An 18,002-nucleotide genomic window follows, 5' to 3' on the forward strand; every position below is an offset into this window, starting at 1 on the left:
GTGCCGGTCCCGGGGGAGCGGGGCTGCCCCCTTCACCTGCTGTTTGGGATCCCCTCAGTTTGGCCCCGAAGCCCTCGGGGGGGGCGGGGGGGGCAAGCCAGGGCCGGTCCTGCTCTCCTGTATTTATCCACCAAAATCACGCAGTGCAGAAACCCCAGCAGCCAATGCAGGCAGGAGCAGGCTGAGTGGGGGTTCCCCCCTGCTCCCCCCCTTATTCACCTATTTATTTTTCTTTGCTTGCAAAAGAATTAAAACCAAACCACCTTGTGCAGAAAAATCCCCTCAGAGCACCCCCTCAACACACACCGCTCTGTCCCCCCCTCCTGGAGACAACTTTTGGGGGGAGGCAGGACTGTCCCTGGCTGGGTGGCACAGGGACAGCTTGAGTGGGTCCCCACCGCAGGCAGTGGGTGCTGAGGAGGGGGCTGTTCTTGCTTTTGGCTGCGGCAGGTCAGCCTCCGCCAGCATGATGGAGGAAGGGCCCCCCAATTCCAGCAAAGACCAGCAAGGCTGGTTCACGGCCAGGAACGGCAGCGGCAGCTCCTTGGACCTGGAGTCTGTGGTGCAACCCCTCGCCTTGAACCCGTGGGATGTCGTCCTCTGTATCTCCGGGACCATTATCTCCTGTGAGAACGCCATCGTGGTGGTGGTCATCTTCTACACCCCGGCTTTCCGGGCTCCTATGTTCCTCCTCATCGGCAGCTTGGCCACCGCCGACCTCCTGGCCGGTTTGGGGTTGATCCTGCATTTTGCCTTTGTCTACTTCATGCCATCGGAAGCGGTCAGCCTGCTCACGGTGGGGCTTCTGGTCACCTCCTTCACGGCCAGCGTCAGCAGCTTGCTGACCATCACCATCGACCGCTACCTGTCCCTCTACAACGCCCTGACCTACTACTCGGAGAAGACGGTCACCAGGACTTACATCATGTTGATCCTCACCTGGGGAGCCTCCATCTGCTACGGGCTCCTGCCCATCATGGGCTGGAACTGCCTGAAGGAGCCCTCCACCTGCAGCATCGTCAAGCCCCTGACGAAGAACCACCTCATCATCCTCTCCGTCTCCTTCTTCATGGTCTTTGCGGTGATGCTCCAGCTCTACGTGCAGATCTGTAAGATCGTCTGCCGGCACGCCCACCAGATCGCCGTCCAGAGACATTTCCTGGCCAGTTCCCACTATGTCACCACCCGAAAAGGCATCGCCACCTTGGCCGTCATCCTGGGCACCTTCGCTTCGTGCTGGCTGCCCTTCGCCATTTACTGCCTCCTGGGGGATTACAGCTACCCGGCCCTCTACACCTACGTCACCCTCCTCCCCGCCACCTACAACTCCATGATCAACCCCGTCATTTACGCCTTCAGGAACCAGGAGATCCAGAAAGTGCTGTGGACCGTGTGCTGCGGGTGCTTCTCCTCCACCATGCCTTTCCGGTCCCACTCCCCCAGTGACGTCTGACATGTCGTTTCCCCCCCTCCCCAGCCTCTCTGCACCTTTCACTTACCGATTGCAGTTGGGGGATTTTCTTTTTTTTTTTTTTTTTCCCCTTTTCTTTTCATTCCCAGAGACACATCGCAGGAGCTGTCAGAATCAAGCAGCTCTTCCCAGCCCCGTCCTTTTGGGCACAACCCCTTCTCTTCCTCTATTTTTCCACTTTTTGAATTTACAGGAGAGAAAAACATATTTTTTATCCATAATATAATCTATATTTATGCGTGCGCGCGTGAGAGAGAAGGGGGAGATCCTCATATTTTCTTTAAAACTATTTATGATGCTTTATTTTTTTAAGGGGGGGGCGATACCAGGAACGTTCGCTCCCCTCTTGCTTTTTTTACAGCCTCGTTATTTACCTCAGATAGTTAAAATATATTTTGTACGTTTGGGGGAGGGGGGGGAGACTCACTTGCCGGAGGAGGAGGGACTCAAACCCACCCCCTTCTCCCAGCTGTTCATCCATTTATTTATTATTTTTTAATTATTATTTAATATGATTTTAATGCCGCCCTCCCACCGGCCCAGCGTTGGGGCTTGCTGCCCTCTAGTGCTCGCTGCCTTTGGGCAGAGGGTGCTGCCGGAGGCTCTGCACCCCCAAACCCAGCAGCTTTGGGGGCCCCTGGGTACTGCCCCCCCTCCCCATGGCACCCAGGGGTGCCCCCCCTCCCCCCGCTAAAGCCTTTATTTGGATTTGCACATTTTTTGGGTGGGTGGGGGAGATGGATGCGAAGAGGCCCCTTGGGATGGGGACCCCTCGGTGGGATGCTGCAGAGCGGGGGTAAGGGGGGGGGGCCGCTTCTATGTTTACAACCGTGGGGAGGGGGAATAAAAGTAATTTGTGATACGAGATGCGGCTGTTTTGATGCTGGGGAGGGGATGGGGGCAGGGGGAAGCAGGTTGAGGTCCCCGTACCATCACCCCGAGTCCAGGCAGGGCCTTCTCCCCGCTCCCGGTTAAGAAATCCCAAGCGACAGCACTACCCCCACCCATCACATCCTGTTAGCAGGAGCCGGCCCTGGGGGAGCAGCACCGAGGGTGCCGGCCATCCTCATCCTCGGAGTGGTCCAGCAGGCAGAAGGGCTGCATCCAGCCTTGTGCTGTTATTGCTGCCTCCATCACAGCAAGATCACGGGCAGCTGCCTGCACCCTGGCCCCTCTCCTGGCAAAGGTGGCACGGGAGGACTCGGGGCTCTGCCCGGGGCCCCTGCGCCAAGGTGGCCGTGCTGCGAGAACCACCGTGCAAATAGGGTCTGGGATGCCCGTCATTGCTGCCCACGCCGTTTGCGTGCGGCGCTCATCGCGGGGAAGGCAGGGTTAACGATGGCAAAGCTAATTAGGGCAGCTCGTCCCCTCCGGTAGCAGGGCTCTGTGCCCCGAGAGCCCCCCGTGCCCCTGCCCACTCCGGTCAGGGAGCAGCAGGTTTCTTACAGGCATTTGTGCATCCACAGACACGCCGGGATGTGGCAGAGCCCAGGGCTGAAGAGCAGCCGGAGCCCGGCTGGGTGCTGCGGCACGGGTGGTGCAGAATGCGCGCCGGTCCCCGAGGCTTGGCTTCACCTTGGGCTCGGGGACCTGGTGGCAGCCCGGAGGGTTGGTGCTGTTTATTGCAAAGGAAATAAAGATTTCCTTCCGCTTCTTGGCCGAGCTGAGCACTGGAAAGGGGTTATGGCAGCAAGCGTCGAGGGGAGATGGGGCTGGCGAGAGGCTGAAGGACCCGCAGACCTATGTCTCCTGCTCTCCAGGGGCTGGGCTCAGCGCTGGTGTCGGGGTTGGGGAATTTGGGGCTCCTTTTGTCCCCACCAATGTTAAGCCAGGAGAAGAGGAGCAAAGCTCAGGGGGTTGGAGGCACCCATCATGCCCCAGGGCTGAGCTGAGGACCCTCCACCCCTCAGCTGGGGGATAATTCCCGAGCTCACCTCCCCCAGCAGTAAAAAATCCTGTAATTCCCAGCCCTGCTTTATTCATAGGCAGTTTATACCTGGTTGTTCTTATGTCAACATTGTACGGCAGCTTAAATAGCTTTTCTCTCCCTCGTGCTTCCCCTACTGATGTCTTCAGAGGGAGCAGCCGCAGCCCCTTTGCTTCTTCACGGTGGGCAAGCCTGGCCGGTCCCTTCTGCTCCCTGGGGTCCCTGTCATCTCCCCTGGGGACAGGGTGACACGCTAGGGTTCGCTGCAGGGTGTGCAAGCATGTGGCATAAAGGCAGCACCATGCAGGTCTGCTGGGACCCCCCCCTCAGGCTCCCACCCACCACGGCCGGCGGTGGGGTGGGCACAGGGCTGCACTGGAGCTGATGGGGCTTCCCAAATTCATCTGGGGGGAGGGATACTCACAGGACTCAGGAACTGGGGTGAGCCTGGCATCAAAAGCCACCACGACCCAGCCCCAGTAACTCAGGAACCCTCGGAACTGGAGGCCGCACTGAGCCCTCGTACCCACCACCATGGGTGCCCCGAGAACGTCACCCCTCGCAGCCCCATCCCCTGCTGCCACCAGACACAACGGTGGCCGTCGATCAGCGCGTGGCTGCCCTGTGTGCCACTTCCCGGCTTGGAAACGCACCCTTCGGCTCCTACCTGTGTCCAATTCCCTCCTGCCAGGATGGATGAGGAAAGCCGAGGCTGAATGTGGGGGTGGAGGCAGCCGAGACCCCGACCGTGCCGTGGTGCTGGTTGCTCTCCCGGCACACCAGCCAGTGACTCTGGAGATGTTCCTGGCTGCTCCCAGGCCGTCAGGGAACGGAGCAGGCGGCACCGAGCGGGGAGGTAAACAGCCCGCAGCAGGGCCCAGCCCGCTCCCTTTTTTGGTGGAGAAAGATGCAGAAAGCGGAGGTATAAAAAAACAGTCAAATCCATCCGAGAAGGCGCCCGAGCGCTGAGCAGCCACCCCCACGCCGCCGATGTGAAGGAGAGGCTCGGGAGGGACCGATGGCCCATCTTTGGGGTTAAAATATGAGCTAAGAGGCTGTGAGCAGGATAAAGGCACTGGCATGCCATCACCCCAGCTGTGCATGCACATCTGGCAGGCCCAGCCCTCCCCAGGCACCCCCTGCCCAGCACCACAGCTCCCAGCAGATGCTGTAAGCCACAGGCAGCCTCTTGCCTCCAAACCCTGCCTATGTTGCAGTGAGGGCATGGGGGTCCGGGCAGGTTTTTTTTTTCCCCTTATCTGCTGCGGGCAGCCCCTGTCCCATTGGCAGCAGCGGGGCTCGGCTACAGCTCCACGGCCTGCCCTTTGCCACCTTGCCAGGAGCAGCGATGCCGGGCAAGAGAGCTGGCAGTAACCATGGCAAAGCCATGGCCAGTCCCTGCCAGGCAAGAGCCACCCGCTAAGAAGCCTCCACTCAAGCCCTGGTACCAAAAACAAGGCAGCTTTGCCAGATTGGAGAAGGGAGGGAGGTTGCTGCTACCCCAAAACCTCCCACCAGCACCCCGAACCCCAATTGACCTGCCTGGGGCAGAGCCGAGAGCTGCCCATCGCCCAAATCGCATCCTAAGGGTGGGTCTCTGCTCCCAGTGATTTACTGGGGTGCCCATGATGGGTGCATCCCGGCAGGGAGCGTGAGCCTCGACATCCCCCCTGCACCACCGTGGGCGGCCGGGCTGGGAACACCAGGCTACAGGGAGGGCTGAGCAGCCCTGGTTATTGGCCTGGGTTACATTTAAATGAGAAACCTCAGCCCTGGCTTGGGGGATTTTGTTTCCTTGGAAGCAGGAGCAGGCAGGAAATGAAGAAAACGCGGCCCCGCTCGTAAGCATTTTACCAAATGCCGAAGGCAGTGGGGCAGCGGGAGGCATTTCCCGGTGCGGCTTGGGCCGTGGAGCATCGTCCCCGGCCACCACAGGAGCCGTGGCTCTGGGAGGCATCGGCCAGCGTTTCCCGGGGAGGAGAGCCTGTCCGAAAGTGCTGTTCTGGGTGGGAGACAGCAAACAGCAGGGTGGAAAGGAGGTCCGTCCCTAGCACCCTGCAGCCTCCCATTTTATTCCTGCAGCAACATCCGATGCAGAAGGCGGCTTCGTGCCAGGAGCCCTTGGCTGCCCGACCGGGGTGCAGGGACCCAGGGCCGGCAGCACCCTCTGCTTCCCACTGGCAGCTCGCAGAGGACCGGGCTCCCACGCTGGCTCAGGGCTGGGGCTTTGTCTAACTCAACCTGGCCTGGAGACGGCAATGGGGAGCGGAATTTGGCCCTGGCCACAACCCCAGCTCCGCGCCGGCTGCCTTAAGCCCTCCACATGCAGGCGCTGGCCTTTGCAGGAGCGGATGAGCCCAGCGCAGAGCTGCTGCCCTGCCAGACTGCAGAAACTTGAGCTCCAAATACATAATTCCTCTGGCACCCCGTGGTTATTTGTGAGCTGCTGTGAGCAGATGGAAGAGTTACAGATAAAGCCATCCGCAGCACGGGAGCCGATTGCCTTCCCCACACAACCGCGTAGGCAACAGCAAAGGCAGGGAGGAGAGAAAAAAAAAAAAAAGGCAGAAAGAGAGCGAGAGAGAAGGAGTCAGCCATTTCTACAGGGGCTGAGCTGCCATCTCAGCACACCTACGTGCAAGAAATGGGGACTCTCTGCTGGCAACGGGCCCTTCCCGGGGAGTTGGAAGAGGGTAGTGCTCTCCCACCACCCATGGATGCTTGGCTAACGAAGGCAGCGCGAGTCGGGGGTGACATTGGCAAGGCAGAGCGCTGCCACACACTGGGAGAGCAGGCTGTTAACGCTGATCAGAGCTGGCAGCGCCTGCACTCGCTTTGGTCCCAGAGGGGGAATTAAGGGAGAGAAGCTGACGTCAGTGGTGGAAAGGACACGCAGCCCACTCGTCCAAGGCAGCCGGCAGCATCTTCTGGGTGTTGCTAACACCACCTTGAAGGAGAAAATTAAATAGGTCTTTGGAGACAGGGGCTCCTGTGAAGCCAGAGCCCGGCCAGCTGTGATCCGGTGCCGAGCCCCGTGGAAGAGACAGACAGGCAAACACATCAAAGGCTGGGGCCAAGGCCAGAGTGCCAAGGCACAGCAGAACCCGAGAGACTCTCCCCCAGCTGCAGCAGCTCCTCCATAGGAAACTGCTGCTCACGGAAGGGGCTCAGGCTCTGAGAACACCGGCACACGATTCATCTCGCTGCTGGGCTTTTCCTCCCCATAATGAGCTAAACCCCGGGCCAGGGAGCAGCAGGAGAGGGGAGGCTTCTCGGTCTGCAGGAGCTCTCCCCGGCTCCGTGGGTTGCTCGTACACCCACCCCTCCAATTCCCAAAGATAACTCTCAAGGGCCGGTAACCCAAAAGCGCAGGGCTGTGTGCTGGTGTGTACCCCAAAAAAGCAGAGGCACCAAGTTCACCCTGGCCACAGCCGCACCCATCCAGACAAGGGAGCCGGAGGCACCGGCTGCTCCTCCCGGATTCGAGATGGAGCCAAGAGCCGTGACACACAGCGCCAGGGACGTGGAAGCCCAAGAGATCCCTCCTTCCCCTGCCCTCCGTGCCCCAGCACGACTAAAGGGCTTGCTTGTTCAGAAGCTGGCAAGGCCAATTAATCTAATGAGGTTTTGCAGCCAGGGACTATTGTCAGCCAAGAAAGGCACAGCGCTGCAGAGCGAACGCACGGGTGTCTCCTAGAAGCCAAGGGAATTTGGCAGAGCAAAGCTCGCGGTAAAAGCAGGGACGAGGAGCAGCAGGGACGGATCCTTTTGTTGCTCTCCACCGACCGGCAAGAAAATACACCCGCACAACAGGCTCACGTACCAAGCCCAGACAAGGCACCTGAAAACAGGGCCAGGAGCCATCGCTGCTGCGGCTGGGGCCAGGCAGATTAACTGCCTAAGGGACCTTGAGCAGCTGAAATGGAGGCAAAAAAAGCAGAAGCAGCCCCCTCCCACCCCAGCTGCAGCAGCTCCGCTCTTGCAAGATGGAGCATGGGCTCATTTCGTATGGCAGGGAGCACACACGGGAGGCTGGTAGCTCCTCCTGGATAGCGCTTCCTTGGCGCCGTTACCCACAGCAGGCAGCACTAACTACCACCATCGATAATCCTCAACCCACCTTGGCACGGCTGCATTTCGGTACTGGAAGAGGCTGCTGCGCGGATGGCGTCTGCAAGACAGCTTGGGACCCGCTGGCTTTCTTCATCCCTCTGCCCAGGCACCTGCAGACAGGACACAGCCCGGGCGCCCTCGATGAAACGTCAAATGCAGCCAGGCTCCCCAAATTACACCCCAGCAGCCCTGCGAGATGCAGTACAGGACACAAGTTGTACGAGCACGAGCCGCTCACGTGGCTCGGCACCTGCCCATGCTCCTGGGCAGGAGAAGTCACACACAGACAAGTCGCAGCAGCCCCTCTGGCCGGGACCAGCCACTTTCCACGTGCAAGAGACCACACCGCAGCTCCCCAACACATGCTCGGAGTAACACACGCAGGCACCGATTGGATAGAAAGGTTTTATCAAGTTTACAGTTTTAAAAAAGGATCAAAAAAATTAATTTTTTTTGTTTGTTTTTACATGTACATTACAAAAAAATTTGAAATTGGGATCTTCATCCAGGGGTTACTGAGCTGATTATAAAAAAAAAAAAAAAAAAGCAGCAGGAAAGCCTGGCTTACACAGCAACCGACAGGGAACAGCACAGACAGACATTACACGGGAAAACAGAAGGCAGCGGGTCTGCGCTGGGATGCACAGGTATGGACCGGGCTCCACTCCCCCAGCAGCAGCAGCTTTATGCCCACTGCATCCGTGCAGATGAGGCGGCAGAGTCTGGCCATCAGTGTTTATTTTGCACGGGTAAGAAAACCAAACAAGTCTACAGTATTTTGCTCATGAGGTTGGTTTTTTTTTTTTTTTTTCCTTTTTCCTAAGCAGAGTTTCACTGCTGAAACTCCTTTGGTCTGAAGTGAGTAACCCCCCGCACCCTGAGAATATCTGTCAAACATCACCCTTCCGACCCCTGGCCTGGCTGGGTCCTTCGAGGGCACTTCCCATCTCTCCTCCCACCATATCTTCTGCTCAGCAATAAACCCCTAAGATACAAGTGGAATAATTACTCTTATAAATATATTTATATCATGTAGGAAAATAAGGCACTTCAGGAGGGTTACAGCTCGTCTAATTCTATGACATTCTAATCAGGAAGAAAAATGAGTTAGTTTCTGAAATGAATTAAAATGAATGTTAATACAGTAATAAAAACATCAGATCCACTTCCCACTTCAAGGCTTTGTTTAAAAAGGAAGAGAAGAAAGCACCCCCCGAAATCCAACAGCAATGAAACCTGACCCAGGGCAGCTGCATCTGCCCCACGCAAGGCCCTGCCAGCTAGCTCCCCGCCAGAGCCTGTCAAGGGCAGGTACTTTCAAACAAGGCACGTTAAATAAGTTCACGGACTGAAAAAAAAAAAAAAAAAAAAAAATCCTTTCCCTGAAACGACACTCTGCACAGTTTCTTGGCCATCTGGGACCTCCAGGAGCCCCTTCCCTCGATCTGGTCTGGTGCTTTGGGTCTGATAAGGAGAGGAGAAAGCAGTGAAGGTCACCGACTGCGGATGAGGCTCCAGGCTGAGCCCAGGGAGCCGGGACGAGGCTTTCCCTGCGAGCGCGGGAAGGGGGGCAGCGGGGGAGAGGCTGCCGGGAGCAGCAGCCAAGCACTGCGGGCGAGGACACCGGGAGAATGTTTAACCAGGAGCGCGGCGCCGGGAAGGGGAAGGCAGCGGTGGCCTGCCCAAACTTGCACGCCCCGAGCAAACGGCTCCCAGGACGGGCGAAATGGCTGCTCCGGCTCTGCGTCTCCATACGGACACGGGTTGGGCTGAAATGGAAAGACGGGGGCTCCTCCCGGGCAGGCGGAGAGCAGGGAGGACCCCAGCTGCCAGCTCTCGCTTTTGGCTTTGTGAAATGCTTGAGGTTCGCCCGCCGTGCTGTTCAACCCAGCCTTACACGGAAAAAGGGGAGGAAGGAGTAACTTAACACAAAATGACAAAGATGGCAGGGGAGTCCAGCACAGGCCCTCAGTCTACATGGGGCAGCAGCCCTGCAGTTACAGCACAGCTGCTCTGTCTTGCAAAGGTTGTTTTTGGCACCTCTCCTCTTCCCCTACTGGTTTAAGAAATATTAAGCTTACTTGGTGGCCCAGTGCTCTGTGATTTTGCAACGATACTCAGAGACGGTCACGTTACACCAGTTGTTTCTCAGGGATCTCCACACTAGGCTCATACCACTTCTTTTTGCAATTGAAAGAGATTTAAAAAAAAACAAAACCCAACAACCAACCTTCCCTACCTGTCCACAACCCTTCTGCTTAGGATCCAGCAGTTTTGATTCTCACCTTGGGATGCGAGTTTGGAAACAGAGGGTGGTTACAGCAGGCTTGCACGGACAAAGCAGCGTCCCTCCTGCTGCCAGGAGGGCCTTGCAAGCAGGCGAGGCAGGCAGAGGAGCCGACTCCACCCGCAGCCATGCTGGATCGCCCACACAGCATCCTTGTGCAACAGGCAGCACGTGGGGCAACTGTGTCCCTAATGCCTCGAGGCATGGCCCTGCCTGACAGACCATCCATCTGGGTCACAGAGAATATGGCACTTTTCTGTATTTCACGTGACAGGAATACTCACTCCCCTTTCCCAACAGGGGCCAAGTCTAGTTAAGGCAATTTAAAATTAACCCAGGTTTGGCATTTGCGAGCTCCTCGCTTCCCTGTGTGATAATGCTGTCAGCCCGGGTTAGCTTAAAGGTCCGTTTTCCCCAGGAACCTGTCTCCGAGAGAAGCCAGAGGAGGATGCTTACAGAAAGAGCAGAAAAACAAGAGGCAGCGATTCTCCTCTAGCCCCCCTTACCCAGCTTGCAGCAATAATCAGTTTGCATTTCCAAGTCCCTACACTGCACGATGGCTCACTGGCACTCGAGGGGTTTGTTCCCTCTTCCAGAACCTGGAACTAGCATGGCTCAGATGTTCCCAGCCCATCGGGATGCTTCACCGTCTACGCCCTTTGCATCCTGCCTAGCAGCTGATTTGCAGACAAAATCTGATGGTGCAGCGGTCCACTAAATCTCTCAGGGTCGCGCTGGATCTCAGCTTGATCTGCACCCCAGAAAAGCCCATCCTCCAGGTCATCATCTGCTTTGTCAAAGATTAAAAATGCGCACGCACACACACGCACATAAGAAATCAGTAAGAACTCAATGGCACAAACTGAAGCCATCAATCAAACCCCAAGAAGGATTTTCAGCAACCTGGCAGCCTCGGGCTGGGCCTGGCGTTCCAGGTATCAGCAACATCATTAAACGAGGCAAGCCAAAGAAGAAAGAACAGGCACAGGCTGGCAAAATACTTTGCAATAGGAAAGGCAAAGAGGTTGGAGAGTTGGTCTTAATGGGACATGCAGCTGGTCCCACCTCACAACAGCTGGACCCACGATCTCCAAAAGGCTTTGGAATTGCTTTCTTGCATGACCCTGAGAGAGTCACATCCAAATTAAAATACCAAAAGCACATCTGTAACATCAGGGGTATTTGTTTGTTGATTTCCAAAATATGCTTACGTTCGGTGTAAGGTAACATAAAACAGCAATAAAACCTAGGTCAGCTAGTTCAAGTTCACCATTTTCTCCCCCTGCCAGTACTGTATCTGTAGTGAGCAGCCTGGGAATTCACAGGGTTAGTGAGAAGAAATGTTTCCTTAAAAGTAACTAATGAATTATAATAACAAAATTATGGGAAACAACATAGGTTAGGGCTGATGTAACCGATGGGCAACTCAGTTCACACACTAGATGTTTTTAGGCACACAAACTCCCCTCCTTAGGTGGAAGGGAGGAGGAAGCAAAGGTAATACCAGCATTTTCTGCTACTCAAGTCCCTGTGCAAAAAAGTATGGTCACCCTGCTAGAAAAAGCACCTCTTCAAACTAACTGCAGCATTGCCCTGAACAGGCCAAAGAAGATCAAAGTGCCTGGTGTTCAGAGAACCCCTCCCCACACCATCTCCCTGCTCTAGGCACTTTTTTTAAACACACTCTCAGCATGAATTGGAGAAATCAGCAAAGTGGAGTTTCACCACCACTCAGTGCTGACCACACAGATGTGTCTCGGTGGGGCAGTGGCTCTGCTCTCCCAGAAGTGGGAAGCTGAGCAACCGTCCTGCCCTGGCTTTGCATCCCTTTGTGCAAGTCCCCTTTGGCAGACTTGGCGAAGCAGTCCAGGAGATTTGAGGAAGGTAAAGGCAGCTTTTAAAATAAGAGAGTCCCTCCTCACATTGCACCCAATGCACTCCACAGCCCTAGAGCCAGGAAGCGCACCCCACGCAGGGTAGTCTGGAAATAATACTAGGGGGTCAGAGGGGAAAGAATTGTGCACTATTGCCAAAAACTGATTATTTGACAGTGGGATGCAGCAGAGAACAGACATTTAAAGCCCATTTTCTTGCAGCACTACCAGTATTCACTGGAAAGGAAGAGCCATCAGATCAACTGTCTGCTGTTGCAATGAGAAAACTAGCTGAAAATGTCCTTCATCTGAAAGGCCACGCGGCCACAACAGGATCATCCATCTTTACTTTAAAAATCCCTCAGGATGGAGGGTTTATATGTGCTCTGCCTGGTGGCATCGAGAATCTGGAGGTTTAGCTCTATTTTAAATAAGCAACTGTTACACCCCCTCCAGCTAAATCCCAACACCGCATCCTCAGTGTCCGTGAGGAGACCTTTTGGAAAGGCAGAGCACAAAGTCCTGCCAAAGCCAGAGGGGGAGGGAGGGGAGATATGCTGCTGGTTGTCTGAAAACCCTTGGCACATCTTTGGTTACGGGATGAAAAAGAAAGTGGTGGAAGGTTTGGCCACCTGATTCTTTAAGAAGACGTTAACCCAGGAGAGAAGGGGAAGAAGGGGACAGGACTGTGGTTAATCCGACCATTCGTCCTCATCGAACTCCGAAGAGTCGTCCTCAGAGTCGCTGTACTCCACAGCGATGCGGCGTGACAGGATCGTTGCCACATCATTGCCCACAACGTCCCGCTTCTCCTGTTCCCTTTGCTCCTCCACCTTGCGGAGCTGGAAGCCTGTTGGGAAGAAGGCAACAGAGGGGATCATTCAAAGGCTTTGGTCACACTGAAATCTCCAAAGCAGCCATCCCTTTGACACAATCCCCTGAGCAAGGCAGCCTGTCCTCTGCCAGTGAGTATTGGACAGGCTGTGGGATAATGCTGATGGTGAATGACAGCCAAGACAGGCTGGGTGGGCAGGTGGAATGGGAAGCGAATCGTTTCTGTGCTCCTCTGAGGGGTTACACCACCACTGCTGTTCAATCCACTTGCAAACTTGGACCACACCAATTCCAGTACTGCCATCTCCAAAGGTGCAGGTAGAGGCACAAAACCTTTTGAGGTTGTCATTAGGGTGGGCAGACAAGGAGGGACCACAAGGAACAGGTCTCAAGCAGCAAGACAGTCACACCACTGCTCATGAGATGGCTCCCAAGTGCTCTCACTTGGATACTGCGGGGTTTTTCCAGAGGCAAAGGAGAAAGTTGGTATTGAAACAAAACCTTACCTTGACGAATAGCTGAAAGCAGATCACTCCTGGCATCACTAACTGCAGGCAAGGATGACTTGGGCTTGGAGGCAGAGGTGTCTGAAGGTGGAGGAGGGGGTGGGGGACCATCCAGGCCACTGGAAGACAGAGGCGGTGGGCCAGGAGGAGGCGGTGGTGGAGGGGGAGGCGGCGTATTCCCACTGCCTGGCTGTGGCAGCGGAGGTGGGAGCACGCTGGCATATTCGACTGCCGGAGGGGGTGGTGGTGGTGGCGGGGCAGCAAACTCGGGGTGAGGAGGGAAAGAAGGGGGTGAGGGTGGTGGTGGAGTTCCCGGGGATGGGAAGCCCATGGGAGGTGGTGGAGGGGAGGTGTTTCCCAGCAGTGGTGGTGGTGGAGGTGGCGCTGGAGGGGGAGCAAAGCCTGGCCTGGCTGCTGAGGGGGATCCGATCGGAGGAGCTGGTGGTGGGTGACTTGGGCTAACCAGGCTGGATCGTTTGGTCCCTCCAGAACCAGAACCTCTTTGGTTGTCTACAGGATAGCTGTTGCAACAGAAGGAAAGAGACATAAGGCTATTAGATGTGAGGCCAGATTAGACTGTACAATCTCAATGTTAATGCAAATCATGTGTGTTTGGTGCAGTCCAGAAAAAAAAAAAGAAAAAAAAAAATCTAAGTTCCAGCTTTAACTGGTGTTTCCAAGAGACCTCACTCCTTGGTTTTAGTTCCCTCGCAGCGTTTCTTTTGGCCTACACCACCAGAACAAAAGAAAGCTTCTAGGGACTGGCAGAAATGCTATCATCCATCCCATCTCCCAGGCTGACAAGAACATGAGCCATCTCACCTCTCCGCCAGAGGCCAGGCGTCACGTCTGAGCTCAGAGCAGCCTCCTGGCTTAAGAGCTCCTGCAGCAACGCAAGCCACTACCCCTCCACACTGAGGTCAGACTTATGACACGCCAAGCAGGGATGTCTACCGTGATAAATCGCACAAGGATTGGTGGGTGTGCCAGGAAAGCATATGCTCTGAACACCTGCTAGGAACAGATCTCTTCACCGGATTCCATGGCTCAGAGCTGGAGAGCAGCAGCCATGTCTCATAGCTCACCATGCGGAGTGAAGAGGAAGACATGAAACCCAACGTGCTCTTAAGGAAAACACCTATTCATGAGCAACTGAATCTCCCATTTTTGGAAGCTGTGTTTATACCAGAAAACACTACTGCCCATAAGATACTGTAATATCCTATCTACATGTAAAGGAAGCCCTAAACTGACATCCCCTTCCACAGTAAGACAGAAAAATAAGGTACTTTTGCTACAAAAATGTCACAATTTTTAACAGTGCACAGTGCTGATCCAAGACAGACTACTGGAGATCAAACCTAGCTCCCAGGGTTCTTTAAAAAACAACCACCAAAACAAAACCAGAGAAAGGAGATCTCTGTGGCTGGCAGAGATCTAAGCAACTGCATAAGGCAGCATAAGCTTCATCTGAAAGCTTGTTTCTGCTCTGCCCTAGAGGAACATGCTGCAGAGTGGAGGGCTTGGTCTCTTTGACACATCAGAAGAGCCTTTTCTGCAGCATTGCTGCCTTTGGATAAGATGGAGACAAGCTAACACAGTCCTGTCTATCAGACACACTTCCTCCTGTTACTCTGGACTCTGTTTTACTGCCTTTAAAAAAAAGGCTACTCTCTTGTTTCACCCTTTGTGTCTTGAGCTACTGCTGGACCATAATTCTCATCTCTAGAGGTGACTGGAAGTCACCATTTCATCAGATACAAAGCAGCTACCCTGAACTTGCACTGAAGTCTCTGGGAAGAAGTCAGCTGGTGTGCTCAAGTCCTTTAAATTTAACTACATCTACATCTTCAGTGCCCACATCGTGCATTTGTCAGAGATCATAGGGCAAATGGTAACAAAAACAGCAGAGAAAGAAACTGTTCTTTGCACAGCTCTATCAGGAATGTAAGTCTACATGCTCTGGACCAACTGCATTGGAAAGCACATGCAATGGAGCCAAACCATTAACTGGGACCCCACTCTTCTAGAAAGTGAAATAAGCCTGCTCTACTTCTTGCCCAAGCCCACTGTCCCCTTCTGTATGGGAACAACAATGGTGGTCGGGATTTACGGAGAGCTGTTCTGCCTGTGCCTCTGTCCCTGCCTGCAGTTGCACTTCCCCTCCAGACAGGAGCATTCTGGTTCCCATACAACACCCGTTAGGAAGTTATGCTGAACTATCTCAGCCTGTCTCATGTCATCCTTTTACACCACCTACTACTCCTTGGTGACAGAAGGGATCCCGTAGGCTTACCTAAATTCCACCGGGGGCGGAGGCAGGCTGTCATCTGGGAATGAAGGAGGTGGTGGCACAATAGAGTCAGTCTGCGGCGGTGGCGGGTAGCAGTTCACGTCCATGCTTTCGTTTGAACCGATGCTGCCGTTCTGATACACCATGTTAGAGGGGTACCTGAGTGAAAGCAAGACAAGTGATTTATTTAAAGAGTTCAAGGCAATGTCTAAAGCTCATTTCCCGCCCCCCCCCTCACTCACAAGAGCTTTGCCTCCTGGAATGGTTACAACAAACAACCGTGCAGCAGTTCAACCACCGAACGGCAGTGATATTAACCAGGTGGATGGATCAACCTGCAAGATTTAGAAATGAGGTCTTCTAGCAGGAATGGCTTTTCCCAGCACAGTGGGACCTGCCTTTAGGTGGAACCTTATCAACCACGACGAGAGGACACACAAAACAAAACCTTAAAGCAACATTTTAAAAAAAAAAAGAAAAAAGAAAAAAAACTCTCTGTTTCTCAAAGCATCCTATATGAAGAATTATGTACAGCTGTATTAGTATGCTCTGCATAATTCTTTGGCTAGAATTTGCCCAGATGCTCTCATGTTTGTTTATTGCTACCACACACCAGAACAGCACGAGTATATATTTTAGTGAACAAGAAAACAACAAAATAAAAAATACATTTCTTAACATTTGATCCTAGATAAAACATTTATAAGAGCGTGTTTTGACCAGTGTGGACTTGAAGGACTCCCAGTTACATTGGGTATCTCAGTGGCAAAAAAAGAAGAAGTACTCCTAGATGCCAAAAAAAAAAAAAAAAAAGCTTGAGAATAGAGTATCAAAAAGAACCCAAGGAATGGCGATGCTATTAAAAGCAAGTATCCAGAGCTCAAATAGTACTGAAGGAAGAGACCACTCTCACAGTCAACTTTCAATGAGCTCATTTCACTGTGGGGCGGTGGAACCACTCCATTCTTGGGGGCTCTGGACCTCCAGTGAATTCAAATACATGAACATGCTTACACCAGAAGAGAGGAGCAAGAAAATGGTGCTGTTGTGCTGCTCAATTCCTCTGCTAGAAACCAAACCTGTTCTCCTATTAAACTAAAAGCAAGTTTTATTTTTAGCTGGAGAGTGTGATTTAAAGAGAGATTTTTCTTATATGAAAGGAAGCTGCAAGGAGCGAGCAAGCGAGAAGTGCATTGTGGGGAATTCGGTCTGCTTCCAGCCTTGCTGGTGTCAAAAGTTAAATGAATTCCCAAGCCAGAAGCGCTAAAGAGAGATCTGTAGCTTGAAATACTTGGATGGGGACAGCCCCCGCTTCAACTTTAGGGTGTGAAGAGCCATTTGTGAAATGTTACAAAGCAGTCACACAATACCACCGAGATGCCACCCTGCTCCTCAGCGTAAGGTCCAGAGGCTAGGTGTGATGGGAAGGGCACCGCGATGGGGTAGGGAGCCAAAGCTCTCAACAATTTTGTGCCCACAAGACAGGCAGCCGAGAGCAGACTTGCTACCAAAGCTGTTCCTGCCACCTTGTTCAAACCATGTAGCTCCCTGATTTATTTAGCAAATTTTAAATCAGCAGACGGATTTACTTTGGAGAATCTGATTAGTGGCAGTATCGATCCGCACTGTGCAGCAGATCTGGAGAAGCTGCAGAGCAGGGTGAACTGCATTACAATCAACAACGCCCGCCTGCTCCCCCTCACTGGGGAGCTGAACAGAGAGCCCCAGACTTGCTTACCCAGCAGGACCATGTTTGTCCTTTGACTCAACAAATTCTTGTCCCATTTTCAGCTTCTCCCACTCTTCTTTCCGGGTTTTGATTTTCCGTGGATTCACATTTCCTCTGTTTGGATTCTCCTTTTTCTCTTTCTAAGGGAGGAGGAATCAAACAGAAGCCTTATTTTGCTTTAAACTCACTGGGAACAGGGAGGGATAGGACAGACCTGTAGCAGTTTCAATAAGATACATTCTCAAAGAGGGCCAGGATTTTTAATTTACTTTCCTGATTGCTGCAAGCTCCAAAGATCTCCCATACAAAGAAGCTGGAGCAGAGATAGCATAAAAAAAGACAGACAACATCAGATTTCCCCAGTGCAGCCCAGACATGATGCCATCGTTACTCCCTGGCATGACCACCTTGAGGGCAGAGTGAAAGCTCAGTTTCCCACATCAATTCAGTCTTTGGCCTCTGTGTCAAGGCTGCCAAATCTCACTATCATCTTGCTGGTGTTAAGTGCTTTGAGGTGCAACATGGACACTTGCCCACAAAGAACTAGGCTTTAGCTAGCCTCACTCTGTATTCTAACATGGCCTAAATCTCTCCTTTGTTATTCTGACTGAAAAATCATGATCTATTTTGATATTTAATACTCCAGTTGCTCAAAAGCTAAACAAAGTATGCTCAAACTGAATCTTTTATGGTGTAAGTTTCAGTGTTGGTAAACACGGGTCCAAATCCCCAGGCAACCAAACCAGGAACTCTACCTGCCATTTTCTGCTTAAATGGTTTTGTTAAGCCTCCCACTTGCCCCTAATTTAACATTAGGGCCTGGTTTTGCACTCCTGAAGGGACATTTTCTCTTTTCTTTATTCTTCCACTGCTGAATTTATTACACCACTCAACACGCTGCGGTGCTGGGGCAGTGGGATTTGCACTGCTTCAACACTGAACAGACCCCCTATGCAACATCAGAAGTG

At 53.3% G+C, this 18,002-nt stretch overlaps 2 protein-coding genes across 11 annotated transcripts in view; one reads left to right on the forward strand and one right to left on the reverse strand.

The window, feature by feature from the left end:
- Positions 1-466: 466 nt before the first annotated feature.
- Positions 467-1,453, forward strand: GPR3 (G protein-coupled receptor 3). The gene has a single exon (XM_010576170.1). The coding sequence runs from the start codon at positions 467-469 to the stop codon at positions 1,451-1,453; it is 987 nt and encodes a 328-aa protein (XP_010574472.1).
- Positions 1,454-2,494: 1,041 nt separating this feature from the next.
- WASF2 (WAS protein family, member 2) overlaps positions 2,495-18,002 on the reverse strand; it is a 38,875-nt gene continuing 23,367 nt past the window's right edge. For 6 of the 10 annotated variants that reach the window (XM_010576171.1, XM_010576175.1, XM_010576174.1 and 3 more), the window contains 5 exons: positions 17,044-17,174; positions 15,309-15,464; positions 13,013-13,533; positions 12,375-12,522; positions 7,629-7,700 (listed from right to left, as the gene is read on the reverse strand). In XM_010576171.1, coding sequence (XP_010574473.1) covers positions 7,685-7,700; positions 12,375-12,522; positions 13,013-13,533; positions 15,309-15,464; positions 17,044-17,174 — 972 coding nt within the window. In that variant the 3' untranslated portion in view covers positions 7,629-7,684. The other 4 variants (XR_774906.1, XR_774905.1, XR_774907.1 and 1 more) reach the window with 4 other exon arrangements.

Source organism: Haliaeetus leucocephalus, unplaced genomic scaffold (assembly GCF_000737465.1).
Source record: "Haliaeetus leucocephalus isolate CR32 unplaced genomic scaffold, Haliaeetus_leucocephalus-4.0 Scaffold517, whole genome shotgun sequence".
Lineage (NCBI taxonomy): Eukaryota > Metazoa > Chordata > Aves > Accipitriformes > Accipitridae > Haliaeetus > Haliaeetus leucocephalus.